Source organism: Penaeus japonicus, unplaced genomic scaffold (assembly GCF_977035675.1).
Source record: "Penaeus japonicus unplaced genomic scaffold, GWHDUDI00000001_assembly GWHDUDI00000018, whole genome shotgun sequence".
NCBI lineage: Eukaryota > Metazoa > Arthropoda > Malacostraca > Decapoda > Penaeidae > Penaeus > Penaeus japonicus.
The window spans coordinates 1,873,649-1,891,148 of record NW_028234420.1 but is presented as its reverse complement, the minus strand read 5'-3'; the positions used below and the strand labels follow the sequence as shown (position 1 = coordinate 1,891,148).

General features: G+C 35.6%; 2 protein-coding genes across 3 annotated transcripts in view; one reads left to right on the top strand and one right to left on the bottom strand.

The window, feature by feature from the left end:
* The first annotated feature begins 7,575 nt into the window (after positions 1–7,575).
* On the top strand, positions 7,576–13,348 carry LOC122257579 (uncharacterized). 2 transcript variants are annotated; one of them, XM_086546489.1, is made up of 6 exons: positions 7,576–7,692; positions 8,591–10,122; positions 10,329–10,479; positions 11,549–11,638; positions 11,815–11,933; positions 13,033–13,348. In XM_086546489.1, exons 1-6 carry the CDS (start codon positions 7,636–7,638, stop codon positions 13,331–13,333), a joined length of 2,250 nt encoding a protein of 749 aa, XP_086402615.1. In that variant the 5' UTR covers positions 7,576–7,635; the 3' UTR covers positions 13,334–13,348. The 2 variants fall into 2 exon arrangements, with proteins under 2 accessions (XP_086402615.1, XP_086402616.1); XM_086546490.1 differs by having other exon boundaries at positions 7,600–7,692; positions 8,594–10,122.
* Positions 13,349–14,339: 991 nt separating this feature from the next.
* MagR (Iron-sulfur cluster assembly 1 homolog MagR) overlaps positions 14,340–17,500 on the bottom strand; it is a 4,937-nt gene continuing 1,776 nt past the window's right edge. Inside the window, exons 2-4 of the mRNA XM_043022926.2 lie at positions 15,449–15,502; positions 15,086–15,191; positions 14,340–14,917 (exon numbers count right to left, since the gene is read on the bottom strand). Of these exons, the coding sequence (XP_042878860.1) occupies positions 14,769–14,917; positions 15,086–15,191; positions 15,449–15,502 (309 nt within the window). The 3' untranslated portion in view covers positions 14,340–14,768. The remainder of the gene's footprint in view (positions 14,918–15,085; positions 15,192–15,448; positions 15,503–17,500) is intronic.

The following is a 17,500-nucleotide window of genomic DNA, read 5'->3' as shown; positions in this document are numbered from 1 at the left end:
TGATGAATAGGCTTTTCATGGAACACACTTGCCATTGCCATTATCATCATTTATAATAATAGTTGTTATCATTATCAATATTATGTATTTTGGCATCCTAATTATCGTTATTATTTCTTAAACCAAACCTAACCTAACTTAACCTAATCTAACCCAACCTAACCCAGCCAAATGTATTAAAACCTAAACTTACCTACCAAAACCTACCCTAACCTACCCTTACCAAATTTAACGTAGCCTTACCTTACTTAATCTAACCAAACAAAATTAAATCCAATCTGACATGACTTAAAATAACCTAATCTAATCTAATATATCATATTCTAACATAACATAACCTAACCTCATCTGACCTAACGTAAACAAACCTTATTTTATCTTAATTTACCTAAGCTAACCTTATAAATCCTAACCTAACCTAACCTTACCATAATCTAATCGTAACCCAACCCAACCTAAAGCAATCTAAGCTTACCTAACCTGACCTTACCTTACCTACTCTAATCTCACCAATCCTAACCTAATCTAACCTAGCCTAAAACTATTTAACTAACCTAACCTAACCTGACCTTACCTTACCTACCCTGATCTAACCTAAGCTAAAGCAATTTAACCTAATCTAACCTAACCTAACTTAACCTGAACTAACCTGACCTGACCTAACCATATATTGTGTTTTGATAAGATTGAAGGAAACGTGAAAAGAAAATTAAGTTTGTTGTTAGGAAAATTATACCATGGTAGTAAGAAGGATAAAGATAATGGCAATGATGACGATGATGATAGTAATAATAACAATATCGAAAATAACGCTTCATAAAGATGATAAGGAAAATAATAATATAGTAATAATGGAAATTATTAAAAAGTAACCATCATAATAATGATAATGAAAAATAAATTCAAATAACTGTAATAATAATGATAATAAAAACAGCAATGATAATAATAATAACGATAATAATAATAATAATAATGATAATGAAGATGGTAATGATAATAATGATGATACTGATAATGATAGCAATAATAATTATTATTATCATAATATTGGTATAAATATAAACCATAATAAAAGAGATGATGACGGTAACAGCAATAATGAAAGTAATAACAATAATGGGAATAATCATAGCTATGATAATGATTATGATGATGATAATAACATTGATGTTAATTATGATGATGATAATGATAATTATGATAACAATAGTAATGGTAACGGCAACACTGACAACAATATTAATGTTGATATCAATGATGACAATGAGGGTGATAATAATAAGAATGATAAAGAAATTCGTTAATTACATGATCTTCATATCTGAATGCTAAATAATAGAAGTATTCTTGTTCTTGCTCCCCATTCTTATATCCTGTTGTTGTTGTTTTTTTAAAGATAAAGTTAAGATTATTACTTTAAGTATATTACATAAAAAAGTATCACTTGATATGCACAAAGTATTCAATGACAGATCAGTAAATGAGTACATGAATAATAACTCTTTATCTTTCATTAGTCCACACCAGAATCATAAAGAATAGTTAACCCTTTAAAGTAGTACGTTTTCTGTGAATATAAGAAAACGTATCCGTTTTTATGCGTTTTCTTTTACAGGAAAGATTCCTAATTCGAAATCGGCGTCACAGAATCACAGTAAATGGAGTAAATCTTTCCTTGAGGAAAATCAACGACCTTGGCATGTGGTGTTTGTTGATAGGCAATAAATTTTAAAAATGCACTTGTGTTTGGCGTCATGGAGTCCCCTCACTCGTCATTAGGCACTCTTATATATATAATTAACTAGAGAATTATAAACAGGTCGCATTAGGCTATAAATATGTTGTAAGATCGCCTATATTGGTTCTTGTTGGGACTCTTTAGAATAATATTTTATTTGTAATTGGTTCATACTGATATACTTACTTATACTTAAATATATAATTATAGATATTCATATACTTATATGAACTAAGAGTAATGTATTAGATATCAATTACCTCTATTATTTTCACTGTTAACAGTTGTTGTTGTAACACTATATTCATCATTAGCATTGGTATTAGCAGCATAAATATGAACTAGATAAGAGAAAGAGACTTTGTAGGAAACCTCTGCTGAAGGCGAGGGTCACGATGAGTAAATTAATAATTCAGTAAAAACGTATTGCGAATGGTAGCTCCGTTTTCGTTTGTTTGTTGTTGTTGTTTTCACTGCCATTGGTAAAACACGACTTAAAACACTACACTGGGTCAGAGACATCGCACGCTGCCATGACATGCCTGAGCACTAAGCTGCTACTGTCCTTACTGACCTCTCTCGCTTGACCTCTTCACTCTCTCTCTCTCTCTCTCTCTCTCTCTCTCTCTCTCTCTCTCTCTCTCTCTCTCTCTCTCTCTCTCTCTCTCTCTCTCTCTCTCTCTCTCTCTCTCTCTCTCTCTCTCTCTCTCTCTCTCCCCCCTCCCTCTCTCACTCTCCCTCTCGATGTGAATGAATATCATTTATGATACATCATCCTGTTAAATACAAACATACTTCTTGGCTTTCTGATAAATTCTTTCCTCCGGGAGCATACATATATTTTATTAACATATATGTGCGCCACATATTTCAAGTATGTAATCATGTGACCTTAGGAGAGGACTTAGCATGCTGAGGGTGATAATCCATACTGTTATATCGTTCTCCTGATATGTAAACATTTAATTGTGTATGCTTGTGATTGACCCGTCTTTTGCTCTGTATATATTTCAACATGTTGACATAGCTGTAAGGTTTTGTAAAATATATGTGAGCCCAAAGAGGGACTAAGATTGGGGTGAGGATAACCTATGTTACCTCATCCTTTTGAGATGTACGTAATCACTTGTCTCAATAAACTCGTCAAAGTAAAAAAAAAGTCTCTCTCTCTCTCTCCTTCGATCTCTCTCTCTCTCTCTCTCCTTCGATCTCTCTTTCTCTCTCTCTCTCCTTCTCTCTCTCTCTCTCTCTCTCCTTCTCTCTCTCTCTCTCTCTCTCTCTCTTCTCTCTCTCTCTCTCTCTCTCTCTCTCTCTCTCTCTCTCTCTCTCTCTCTCTCTCTCTCTCTCTCTCTCTCTCTCTCTCTCTCTCTCTCTCTCTCTCTCTCTCTCTCTCCCTCTCCCTCTCTCTCTCTCTGTAAGCACCCTGTGCCACCGGTGCCATCAGTTGTAAGCACCCGATGCCCTGTTGTAGGTCGGTGGTTAAGAGACAGACGTTCACGTGCCTTGGTCTTTATTGTGGACTGTTAATACATCAGAGCTGTTCGCTCTAGTCTGTCTGTCTGACCTCTCTGTCCTGAACTGTCTGTCTGTCCTGGGTTCCTTGTGTGTCCTTTAAGTACAAATTCTCAGTCACTTTCTACGCCTCGGGCCTTCCGGTAACAAACGCAGCTGTCCAGAGAAGTTGGTGTTCCAAGGCGGAAACGAACACAGGAAGCAGGATGCGTCAGGTCAAAACACAGCCATCGATATTGCATTAAATTAAGTAGACATACATGATCAATGTCTTATGTCACATAATATCAATACCAGTGCCTTACACTCTCTCTTTAGGCATAGTTCCTATGCCTATTCATGTGTATACAATGTATATAGTATGAGTAAACATATCAAAATCAAAATCTCTCTCTCTCTCCGTCTCTCTCTCTCTCTCTCTCTCTCTCTCTCTCTCTCTCTCTCTCTCTCTCTCTCTCTCTCTCTCTCTCTCTCTCTCTCTCTCTCTCTCTCTCTCTTGACATCCTGGCTCCTTTGTTTTAACCCATGCAAGGTGTCGTGTCATGCACGTGGGGCAGGAATGTTCACCTGGCCAAGTCTCTACGGAACATGCAGACAGTTACAGTGTACAAACGTTTGCAAGGCTCACCTACGGTAACCCTCTAAGCCTATGTCTAACACTTACACAAAAATGAGGGAAAGGATTGGCTCACACAAAGGTACAAGTCTGACGGGTTTTGATAACTAGGTGACCTCTGGTCTGCTAGGAATACAATCCTCCTCCGGTCTAAGACCTCACAGGAGACACGAAACCAATCACCTACTTGCAGTCCTCTGGCCTACATCATGAGTATGTAATCGCAAGATTCCTTCGTCAGAGTAGTCAGAAAATAGCACAACATATAATATTACACAAAGTAAGTAAACAATGTTGCACGTAAGGGTGACATGTCTTGCGAACGTCCCTGTCATACCTTCGGGCGCTTCTTGTGGGGCACGACGACCTCAAGCACGTCGTCGAGCGCACGAAGCTTCAATTCTCGTGCCCGAAGGAGTGCTCTCGAGGAGATCCGACTCCTTCGTGACCGTCCATTGGGATCTGCGTCACGGCGGCCCATACGTGTCCTCCAGCTCTGACCTACGACTGCATGGGTAGTCCGTGTCGCCCCGGAAGTGGCAGGAGGAAGTTGATTCCGTGGTACTTCGGCGCGAGAGGGACGCCCTTCGCCGCAGGATCGAGATCTAGCCGAACACTCACAGCCGTGGGTTAGGTCGAGGGCGGTGCAGTGCATCAAGTGACGCCCTCTCCGTCACTTGGTGCCGACGCTGCCGTGTCTGCCGTCGAGGCTCGCCTTCGCGTCCTCGTCCTCGTCCCCCGGAGGACGCTGATAGCCACGGGAAGAAGCAGGCGTTCCTCCGCATAACGTCGTGATCTCATGGCATCCTACAAGGACGAAATAGGCGCCGGCCGATGAGTTGATGCTGGGCGGCCTGTGCGTTGGACGGCGACTACTTTGCATTATTATCATCATCATTATCATCGTAATCATCATCATTAATGTATTATGATCATTATTATGTATTTGTTATTGTTATTGCTATGATTATTATGATTAGCATTGTTGTTGTTGTTATCATTATCAATGTTATCAGTTTCATTATCATTATTGTCGTTGCTAGCAATATTTCTATTAATTCTAGTATTACTATAATCAGTATTAATTTCATCATTAATACTATTGTTATCAATATTATTATTACTACTACTATTGCTACTACTACTATTAATACTAGTGCTACTGCTACTGCTATTATTAGTATCATAATAACTATTGTTATTGTTGTCCAGATATGTTTTACATTTATATATGTATATATATATATATATATATATATATATATATATATATATATACATATATACATATATATATATATATATATATATATATATATATATATATATATATATATATATATATATAGAGAGAGAGAGAGAGAGAGAGAGAGAGAGAGAGAGAGAGAGAGAGAGAGAGAGAGAGAGAGAGAGAGATGTTATATATATATATATATATATATATATATATATATATATATATATAATGTATATATATGTTATATATAGATAGATAGATAGATAGATAGATAGATAGATATGTAATCATTGTTGATTTCATTATTAATGTTATTATCATTATGATTATTATTATCATTTTTACTATGATTGCTATTACCACTGTTATTGTTATCATTGTAATTTTTATCATTATCATTATTATAACTACTACTATCTATCCATTATCATTATTGTTGTTGCTGTTGTACTCGTTTTCATTATTATTATTATCATTATTATTATTATTACTATTATTATTGTTATTATTATTATCACTATTATTATTGGTGTTATTATCATTATCATGATCATTATTATTTCTACTACTATTATTATAATTACTATTATCATTATCAATATTATTATCAGTATCATTATTAATGATAATATTATTACTATTCTCGTTAATGTCACTATTATTATTATCATTGTCATTGCTATTATTATTGTTATCATTATTGTTATCATCACCATTATTACTACTATAAATATCATTATTGTTGTTGTTGTTGTTATTGTAATCCTTATTATTATTGTTAGTAGTAGTAACAGTATCATTAATAACTGTTATTATTATCATTCTTATTTTGAATATTACTAATGTCAATCCTAATAACCTCGCTCCCTCTCTTTTCTTCATCTACATCTCCAATGTAGAAAATATTTGAATACCAATGCAGTAGATGACTTAGCAACAAATTAAATGTCTGTAAGTACAGTTTATACAAATAAACGTACGTCATTTGTTTCATTTAAAATATAATGTAAATAATTATTTTCTGTAATGAAGCCATGGCATCGCTTACGAATACAAATTATTTTCTAGCCGTTACTGTGTTAACAATATATATACTCACAAATACATATCTTTTTTCAACCATATTTGTATTCTATAATGTTCCATGCCTTAACCCTTTGAAAATAAAATGTGGCCAGTTCCGCCATTAAGGAAAACTTCCACACGAACACGAGGACTCGCCAACGCATTCGGACGTCGTGTTTACACTTTTCAAACCCAGTCAGACTTTGACGTCGAAGTGATTGACAAGTGAGTGCGTGATTTCTCTTCGTTTTTTGGCCGGAATTCGTTTTTGTTTATGTATAAGTGCTTTTGGGTGGTATTGTATTAGCTGTTGGGTGTTTTGTTTTCCTATAATGGTTGATAGTCATTGTCCTATGAGCTGAGAGTTACTATACACGAAGATGTACTTATGGATTTCTTTCTACGATGATATAAATTAATTGACACAGTTTAATGAATTATAAGATAAAAAGAAGATGTAGGAAATATAGACGTTATAAGTATTAAGCCCTATAAAACAAAAAAATATATATTCATATTTCTACGCGTATATTAAATGAGTCATCTCAATCTGTGATGTTTTTTGTTTGTTAATGTTTGTGTTTTGCTTTGAGTGTTCTTATTTTATATCCATTATCATTTGAGTTTCTTTGTTAATGGAAACTTCGTGACTGAAATTTTAATTATAATTGATAATGATGTCTTTTTTTTAATTATGACATTTGCTTGTTTGATTTTTTCAGAAATAAAATCCATAAAACTTATTCAAAAGATCAGGAGGTGGATTTGTTTCATTGAATGTAAAGTTTCAAAAGGAAAATATCTGTAATGAATACATGTTATACTCTAAATTCTTAATGTCCGCAGAATGTCACAGTAGAAAACCTCGCTCTCCTTCATTGCATAATAAGTTAAAAATCACATTGTGCAGAAAGGTTCCTCGGAAAAGTGTGTGATAGAGCCAGTGCAGTTCAGACATATTTATTAACATTTTCATTCTAAATATCTTGGGGAAAATCTTTTGTTTTTTCTTTCCTTTTTTTATCTTTTTTTAAGCAGCTTACTCGGTGTGACCATCAGCATATGGGATAAACTGCTTCAAACATTATCACTTAGCATTTACAGATGTAGCTGTTGGAGATTTATAAGTAGCCCTATCGAGCTCAGTTATGAACCGTTATGAATTAATGATGACTTAGATGGAAAGGAAGCTGATGAACATAGTTTCTTTTATTACTACAAAGAAATAGATCCTTCTGTCTATATGACCTAGAGAGAATACTCCACCAGTGTCATCTCTTGAAAAATTCATGTGCAAATCCAATGGTTCACTGCTAATAGAAACAAAAAATCCACTAAGGAAAATCATTGAGAGAGGCTTACTAAATTCATCAGTTTGTTGCCATGAATATGACATTTTTCATAAGTTTAAGAATTTATAGTTGTTGATTTCTTTCCAGGAAGTAAGGTTGATCCCTGAGAACAATGGATGATGACGCAGCTCCACGACAAGCTCCGCCTCCGAAGCCATCCATGGTCCCAGTAGGTATTATTTTAGTATTATAGACACATATGGCCATGAGATACTATATTTAACCAGTGTAACTATCAAATTTAACACTGTCAAAGAACTGAGATATTCATTTGATCATGTGAATTAGTAAGATTATTTATTGTTTATTTCCTTTTGAATCTCCTCTTTAAAGTTGGTATTCTACAGTACATGACCTGAGTTTGAAAAGTATACAATTGTATGGCAGTTTTTTGTCTGCATTATTGAGAAGACACTTTCCTTTTTATCTCTGCAGTTAAAGATAGACTTTACAAACTTCCAATACAATAATGATTTTGTATATTTTACTAATGTTCTAATAGCACTACTAAAATACTAAATTCTTACATTTTTTAACAAGAAACATTTTATAGGTGGTCATACAGTTGCCCATTACATACCCCAACTGCCTAAGATTCTGAACACAACAGCATAGATTTGTTGTAGCATTTTTTATTTTTGTGATAGATATATTGATATTTCCATGAGAACAAATGAAATAGCACAATCGTTTAAATAAGCTACTAAAAAGGTTATTGTACCTTTTTTAAGGAAAGGATAGAAGGTTGTGGTATTGAGCATTAAAAGCATTTATTCCTAATTAGTGAGACAACTTGGTGCTGAAATGGATTAGAACAAACCACAGCTCATTCTTTAATTAAAGCAGCTAGCTTTAAAAAAAGGAGTTTCCTTTCCTGGACTTTAACCCATTACCGCCGGGCCGTTTCGTTTTTGTATGTTGTCGGGCTCTGGCTCTCTAACGGGGCTCGCTTTATCAATTATATCATATATCGACGGCGACGTATTATTATATTCATTATATATAATCGGATATCTGTGGCCGGGGTAAAAGCCTGTGCAATTAACATAAACCATTCTCTTTCACAGCAGTACAATGTCCCCAGGCCAGTGGTACCAGAAGTTTCACTGATGTTTGACAGCGAGGACAGCCTTATTTGGCAGCAACCAAAATCCGGCCTGCCACAAAAAAAGGATGTACCATTCACCAAAGGAGGCAGTGCAGCAGTGAATCCAAGAGTCCCAGTGGTCTCAGGAAAACAGGCTTTTGTTTCTGTCTCTCAGAGGGAAATTCAAGGTTTCCAGTCAACAACACAATTTAGGAACAGGCCAGAGGAAGATTTCACGAGAGCCAAATTGCCATTGCAGAGCAGGACGGAAGGCCAGTTTCAGAGAGATGCTAGTGGATCACCAGTACTTAAAAACCCAGTGATAAGTGAAAAGCATTACAATCCTCTGATTTATAGTCCATCACAGAAAAATACGACGAGTAAGGAAATGGGTTACAGCTCTACCCCTCCAGCTAGAGAGTTTTCTCCACTGGTTACAGGAAATACAGTGGCTATCTCAAAAGTCCTGACTCCCCAGACACAGAACACAGTCAGTTCACCATCTTATGAAGGATCGGCCAATTTGAGCAAGAACTCCTGGCCATCGCAAGTGACAACAAAATCAGTTCACTTTTATAAAAGTCCCGTAATGAGTGATGAAGAAACTGCACTTCACTCGAAAAGGATGGAACAGCATCAGAGGAGTTTGCAGACATACGGGCGTGAAAAGGAAAACGTGAAGCCTTACTCTCCACCTGTTAGTGAACCCAGAAGGACAGAGCCTAATAACTTTGCTCCAACTTACAGAAAGGACTTTAATACTCCCACTTCAGCACAGTATAGTAGCAGACTAGTAACCCAGGGAGGAGGTCAGTCCTCTCATCGTGAGCCTAATGAGCATGAAGCCGTTCGTCAGTCAGATCACGTTTCTGGCAGAGCAAGTAACCAGTGTGATCCAAATGTTTTCCGTCTAATTGAGAAGCAAAACGAGCACATTTTCAGGCTACAAAGTTCTCTGGAAAAGTTATTAGAGAAGCAAGAACACAGTGAAGCTCTAAGGATCAAGGAGTCCAGAGAGTTACTGAGAGAAATAGTGATGGCCACCAGTGCCAATCAGCAAGTGAATCAGAAGCAAATATTTAAAGATACTTGCAGTCAGACAGAACCCGTTAAACCTGAAACTCATTCAGTAGGGACTAATACTGAAATTTCATGGTCAGATTTAATTGCCTCTGCTATGCCATCTGAGAGCGCAGTTGAAAAAGATCTTGGGCAAGATGCGAGGTTTGAATCTAGAGAGGCTGTGAAATTTCAAACAAACAACAGGAATTTGGGAGAAAAACAAGCAGAGGTCTTAAGAAATAACTATAAAGCAAAAGCAATAAACAGAAGGGATTCTTCCTCAAGACAAGCAGCAAATTGGACGGTGCACAAGGAAATGTCCCTGACGATGCAAGAGGTCGTCATGAAAACTATCGAGGAAGACCCACCCAGCCCAGACCCTTCGATGCACATTAGTATGACAGAGTACCATGATGGCAGCAGGCATGAGGAGGACCACAGTGGTCGGAGGTTTGTAGTTTGTCCTGAGAAGTGTTGATTATGAATTTGTTTTACCAGCGTGCAAAATAACCCAAAATTAGTTTTATGTTCTGTATTCCTCATAAGATTTGCCTCTTAAACAATATATATTTTAATTGCATGTTTATTTATATAAGGTGTATCATAGATATACTTCAAGAGTAATAAATAGTAATCAAAAGTAACATTCCTCTCAGAAATGAGAAGAAAAGTGTTGAATGGGACGGTTCTCCTGTCTTGGGTGAGAGTGCAAGTATGTGCAGTCCTGCAGTCCACGAAAGTCCACAGCAACACGAAGGTGCAAAAGCAACAGAGCCAACAGGCGTCACTTTCTATAATAACGTTATGGTTTGTATTCCTCACAATCGTTTTTGTATTGTTACAGGTTCAGGCAGTATTCTTTAAAGGGTTCTCTCTTTTTTCTTCTTTTTTCTTTCATGAATGCCTTTTTCCCACATCCTTAGTAGGAAAGAGAGAAAGTGATATGAGGGGATAGGGGAAGGGGTGGGGGGCTCTTTATAACCATCCACATTAGGAAAATGTTAGATAAACCCACTCACAATGGGGCAGATATTTTCCTGATGCTGCTCTCGATAGCAAGCAAGATAACCAAGATAAGCAAGATAGCAAATGAGTGCAGCTTCCTGGCCAAGAGATTTCTCAAGGCTCAAGGTCAAGAGCAACTACATTGTATATACACACACATAACTTTATAGAACATGAATAAACAGAGAGAGACCATGACGTAATAGGATGTCATCCACTGTGAGGGAAATATTGTGATGACATCGTTACTAGAATTTAATTTGTTTATCAATAAAAATAAATAAAAGTTCGAAATAGTCGCATATTTTTTAGAAGAAACATTTTCAAGTTAGTGGCAGTGTTTAATTCTGTTCCATTATCTTGTTTTTGTTTTTTTTGTGTATTTTTATAGAACATTTCTTCAACACAGTAGTTGGTTTCGCCATTCATTGCAGTGCGTGCATCGTTACTAGATATATTATATAATATATAAAAATCATAAAAGTTACATATTTTTGATAGAAGAAACATTATATACAAAAGTTAATTGTTTAATTTTCCATCTATCTTGTTTTCTCCTTTTTGTGTGTGTGTATTTTTCTCTCATTTCTTCAACACAGTAGTTGGTTTCGCCATTCATTGCAGTGCGTGCATGTGTATATATTTTGCGTGTGTGTGTGTGTGTGTGTGTGTTTGTGTGTGCATGTGAGTGATTTCTCTCATTTCAGCGTTAATTTCTCAACATCCACTAGGGTTAGGGTCATAAGACAGAGCACATAGTTATAGAGTAACATTTTCAGAACTGAAAACATTAGGCTCATTTGTACAGAAATATTTTCACAAACTTTCTCATATCATAGTGTGTGTGTTTATATACATACATATCTTTCAGACAAACATTCAGCATATTTTGCAAAATTCCCAAGCAGCAGAGGAAGAGGAAAGGAACAAGGATCCTGCTGCCCATCACCACAGACAGAAGGTATGAGTCTTTGGGATTCACTTCCTTAGAGTTCAGTAGGAAAATTCATGGATACAAGCAAAGCAGTGAACTAACTCTTATCATAGCATTAATATTCTAAAATATGCTGCAATGATGAAAGATCAGGGAGCCCACCCAAGGAAGAGAGATAATGAAGAGCATTTATCATCTTTCAGGAGACCAAAAGTGAAAATGAAACAACAGTAATTGACCCCCAGATGGAAGCTGTGAGAAAGCAATTGATGCAGTTTGGCATTAGTTTCATTGACCCGGCTACACTGGCTACAAACAACAGGTATAGAGGAACTCTTTACTATTATATTCTTGTTCTTAATTTAGTTGATGTTTTTCAGTCCAGATGAAAGTTATTTGGAAAATATTTCACAATGGAAGGACTCACAATAATTTTTTTTTTTTTTTTTTTTTTTTTTTTTTTTTTTTTTTTTTTTTTTTTTTTTTTTTTTTTTTCATTTTTCATGATCCATTCCTATTTTTTCATTTTTACTCATTTTCCACACCACATACCTCAGGTAGCATAAATTTCCTGGGTAATGTAATGAGTAAATGTCTTTAAATAACCTAATTTACCCAACAAACATAGTGTTGTCTTCCTTGGATAGAACTACATCAAAAATAATATCACATTTAAACATGACAAAAGTCAATTTCTATTACAATTACTTTGTTGTTATTGTTATTGAACTATATACAATGCCAGGGATGAACATGTTGAACTAAAGAAATTTGCTTCTGCCAAGTGCTCTGCTTGTGAATTCAGGCATTTCCTAGATTTTGGCATGATTGGCAAAAGAGAACTGAAGTCACATTCACACAAGTATGTGATTTGAAATGGAATTGAGGAATCAGTCTTTTTTCACTAAGGCTTGGGATCATATTCAATGCTGGACACCCTATATCAGTCTTGCTTACAGATTGCAAATCTGAAAGCAAAACTCAGTTTGTCCAAACTAAGACCTTCTTTCACTCCTTCACCACGTGTCACTTTCACTAAATTATAGAAATAAGGATTAATGATACACTTTTTCTGAAATATGTAGGTTTCCAGCAGCAAAATATTTTTCATAATGATTTTGACAGTTCCAAGTAAGTCACACCCCATGTTGGTAACCCCTGAAATAGCCATTTTCAATATTTAAATATTTTTATGCTTCTCTTTCACAAACTTGAGATGATTAATGTAAAATTAGGCAGGGGAAAAGGGTGAGACCATAGTTGACATAGTTTAGTCTTGTCACAGCCAGAAAGGGAATCTAAAACTAGATAAAACAGCCCATAGAGTCTAACCGGAGCTGCCTTATAACAAAACAGATATGCAACGCCTCTAAATAACAATTTTAACTCTATGAAATGTTTTGCTTACCAATTCTTCCCAGACCAGTATTGGATACCATGTACCTGCCAGGACTCCACAACATGCTGTCTATGTACCAAAGCTCCATCCCGAACTCAGGGGTGGTGCCATACCAAGAGACAGATGCCACGGCTGCGAAGTACCTTACAGATGCGCAATTAGCTGCTATTGCTGCAGCATCTCCTGGTAAGACATCACTGGTTGGCTTAATCACTTTTTGTAACAGTAAAACAATTCATACATTCTCTGGCGGCTTATGTTGTCAGTACTGTAAGCAAACTAATTTATGTTCCAATTATTTAAATTATTTTATGCATCATTAAAAGTCAACTGCAATGTTACTGTGCTAGATCAAGTAGGGAAGTCACTCATTTCCATATATTATGTACGAAAATCGTTTGTTTACATATTAACCCTTCTGCAACAGGCATGTTTCACGGGACCAGATCCCATTCATATTGCATTTTTCCTTGTTGCAACTTATTTATTCCTGTAGTAACTATGGCAAATACAATTACTAAATACAAATTAATATCACTTTGCTAATAAATCATAAATCTTAAGGCGCCTAGACCAGGCTGAACATCCACTCTTTCATATATCTTATATTAGTAAAACCTTAGTGGTCTGTAACTTTCCCTATACTTTGCAATTTATACCTCTCTCCCTCTTTCATCCCATCTTCATTTCCTGACCATATTGAATGACCAGTTCATTCAGGATTTTAATTATATCCCATTTTGTTGTCAATCACAGAAGGGAATAATTATTGTTTTAAATCTTACATATGTGTAGGTATATATATATTTGATCATTTGAATATTCTATGAGATGCTTCTTTTCCAGCCCAGAAGGTCGAAGGTCGAAAGAGAGAGGCAAAGAAGACCAATCCACCATACCAAAGAACAAGAAAGAGAAAAAAAACAAAACTGAAAACAAAAACTAAAGTTAAAAAAAAAATGGAATGCAAATGGACGACCTAAATGACGACTACACTTAGGCACTCTAATTACACTAATAATTCAAATAATTTTCATATATTGTGTAATGAAAATATGAAGTATGATCTAGTTTATTTCAATTAAGATGGTGCAGAGGGGGTAGAATAGTGATTGGTTATTATATATTTATGTTATAATATTTAAGGTTTATTTAATTTTTTTAAATTTTCTGGAAAAAAAAAAAAAAAAAAAAATATATTAATTATTTTTTATTGTAATTTCATTGGCCACTTGGTATTCTTGGAATTACTTGGAATTATATGTGCATATATGTAATAATATTAAAAATTTGTTAGTTTAATTGAATGTTTTTTACGGTTTAATCTGGTTTTTATATATTATATTTATTATATTATTATATATATATATATATAGATATATACATTTACATAAAAAGGAACATAAATACATTATTTTTTTTTTACACAAATAATAACAGTCATTGGATCATAAGTATTCATTGAGAAAGACCAGCATATCAGTATTTCACGCTGCAAAATACAAAGATCAAATGACTGATGTCTATATTCAGAGTTATGTAATATACAAGGATGATTTACACCAGAATGTACAACACAAACGTCCAAGCATTAGGTAGACACAAGACCTCTGGCCTTTGCTGAGTTACATACTGGGCAAGACCAGTTTAAAACACAAATGAACACCATTAGTAATTTGTTAAAGAAAAAAAAAAAAAAGTTTCACTCTACATTTTCTACACTTGCATTTGTTGAGGTGATCACATTCACTGAGGTCACTAAATTGAAAAACTTTCACCACAACCACAAGTTCCTTTAATGTTGGGATTGTTAAAGACGAATTCGGACGATAACTTGCTCTTTACGTAATCCATTTCTGTCCCTAACAAGGTCAGCTGCGCTTTCTTGTCGATGATAACACGCACTCCTGGAAAGAAAAAGTTTGATGTGATTTCTTTCCATAGTGTATATAATTTTATAAAAAGAGTTCCTGTTATCAATGTTAAAAACTACTAACACTCAAGCTCTGCCTTCAAGAAGTTTAAATACTGATGACCAAACAATTCTGACGTATACCACTTGCACACACACTTACCATCTTGAACTACTTCCTCATCAAATTTTCCCTTTTCCTTTGCATAATCTAGTGTGTAGCTAAGTCCATTGCAGCCTCTCTGCCGCACCCCGACCTTCAGACCAACCTGCACAGAATGAAGAGGAACACTGGAGTCACTACATACTTTTGTATTTATTAAAAGAAATGTGCAAAAATAACTATATTTATTATGATACTAATAACACAGTTATATTACTTTCAAAATCATTATTGATAATAAAAAAAATCATAATCATGATACGATTAGTACTAATATGAACACAGACAAGATTCTCACATGTATATACTCCAAATTTCATACTTGTATCTGAGCTGAAAGTAATGGAGATCGTTTATACTTACTGCTTCTGGATTCTTGTCAAGTAGATCTCTGACCTTCTGAACAGCATTCTGAGTCTGCCAAAAAGGAAAAAAAATTATAAGCTCTGTTACCAGTGGCAAGCAGGGAATCTCAACAGTCTTATGAACACTCTTCTAATTAAATACTATTTGCCAGATCATTATGTTGTGAAAACTGAATATAAAGTAATGTAATTAATCCTGTAACAAGACTTGCTTGAGGAAATTTTGATATTCCCAATTGTAAATCTAATATTTGAAAACTTGTAAGTGTAATGTTAAGAAAATACACCCACACAAAAGTATAAAATATCAATATAGATACAAAGATATACCAACCCATGACATTAATGACACAAACAGCCAGAACTCTCAAGTCTCTCAATTTAAAAAAAAATCAAAGCCTGTCATTTCAGTGCCCCATGAACTACAGAATAAATAAGCCATTTGTTACTTTCACTCTCACATGAGCATTATATGAGTATCATTGGTGTAACAATAGCAAAGTGAATCTTTTATTCATCAGTTTACTTTTTGTGGAAGTCACCCTGCTATAGTAGGGTTTACATGCCAATGAGTGAGCCCTGTTAGGAAGAGCATCCACTCAGAATAATGACCTAAATCTACCTCATTGAAGGCCTTCTGAAGATGGCACCATCCTAGCCCTTGAGGGTCTCTGTGACAAAACTGATCATGTACAAGTTTATACATGTATTTTTATGGATTCACAGTTATATACATAGTGATACATATGTGCTTAACCCATTGCCGACGGGGGATAGATTTGCTTACACAGGCTCCAGGATGAGTTTTATTTCTGATCGAGGCAGCTTCTGCAACATAATTTGATTTTTCCCACTCCCTTTTAGTCACTCATTGTAGAGCTAGAGACATTTTTGTGTTTTGTTTTTTGTGTGTTTTTCTATTTTTAGAAATTTATATCTGTCATATCACAGGCTCCATCAATTCTGCAGTTGACTAAAATTGTAGTTCAGGGTCCATATCAACTCATTTTTTTTCTTTACACTCAATGTGATAGAAGTATTACTGTTTTAGGGGGGACAAAAAAACAACTTTATTTTTTTCGTATTTCTGTGCTGTCACGAACAAACATGAAACTTATAACCATCGAAAATGAAGAAGTTGGGAAGAGGAAGGAAACTTGTGCTTTTGACAGTGAGTGCCACAATAAAAGGCATCCATACTGGCACAGGGTCACATTGTATGCATTGGGCATGGTGTGAGTCACCTTCCTCCTCTCGTTCGGTCTGCACATCTTTCATCTGCGGTACTTTAGAGCAAGAGGTCGGGAACTTGCGATGTGCCATCACTCTACAGAGATAGTGCTTGCTAGAGACCGTAGATGGGTGCCATTCAAGGCTCTCTCTCCTGCTGGTGCTAGAAGAAAGTGGTGCCATCTAGGTTTTGTAAGTGAGTTGAAAACCATTTTGCTTATTATTACGGCAGTTATATTAATTATGACTGCAATTGTCAACACCACTCACTCATTACTTATAGTACAATAAAATAACATAGTGGTCCAGAATCCCCGAACGCCATGACGCCCATTGTCAGGCAAGAGGTCCTGCGTCATGTATGACAAAAAAACACGTCATCCGTCGTTAACGGGTTAAATGTTATGATCAAACAGTATCTCCTCTTTTATGCTCTACCTTTCACCTGTAGACATGGATTAAAAACACAGCATCAGAGGCGTGATAATGAGTGTGAGTGAATGAGAATATGAGTGTTAATGAGAGAGAGAGAGTGTGTGTGTGCGTGTGTGTGTGTGTGTGTGTGTGTGTGTGTGTGTGTGTGTGTGTGTGTGTGTGTGTGTGTGTGTGTGTGTGTGTGTGTGTGTGTGTGTGTGTGTGTGTGTGTGTGTGTGTGTGTGTGTGTGTGTGTGTGTGTGTGTGTGTGTGTGTGTGTGGTCGGGGTGGGTGTGCGTTTGCATGTGCATGAGCGAGTGTGAATATGAGCATGTGAGAGAGTGAGTACATTCTTTTTAGGTAGCTTTCAGCTTATACTAGAGATCATTTCTATGTAATAATATTA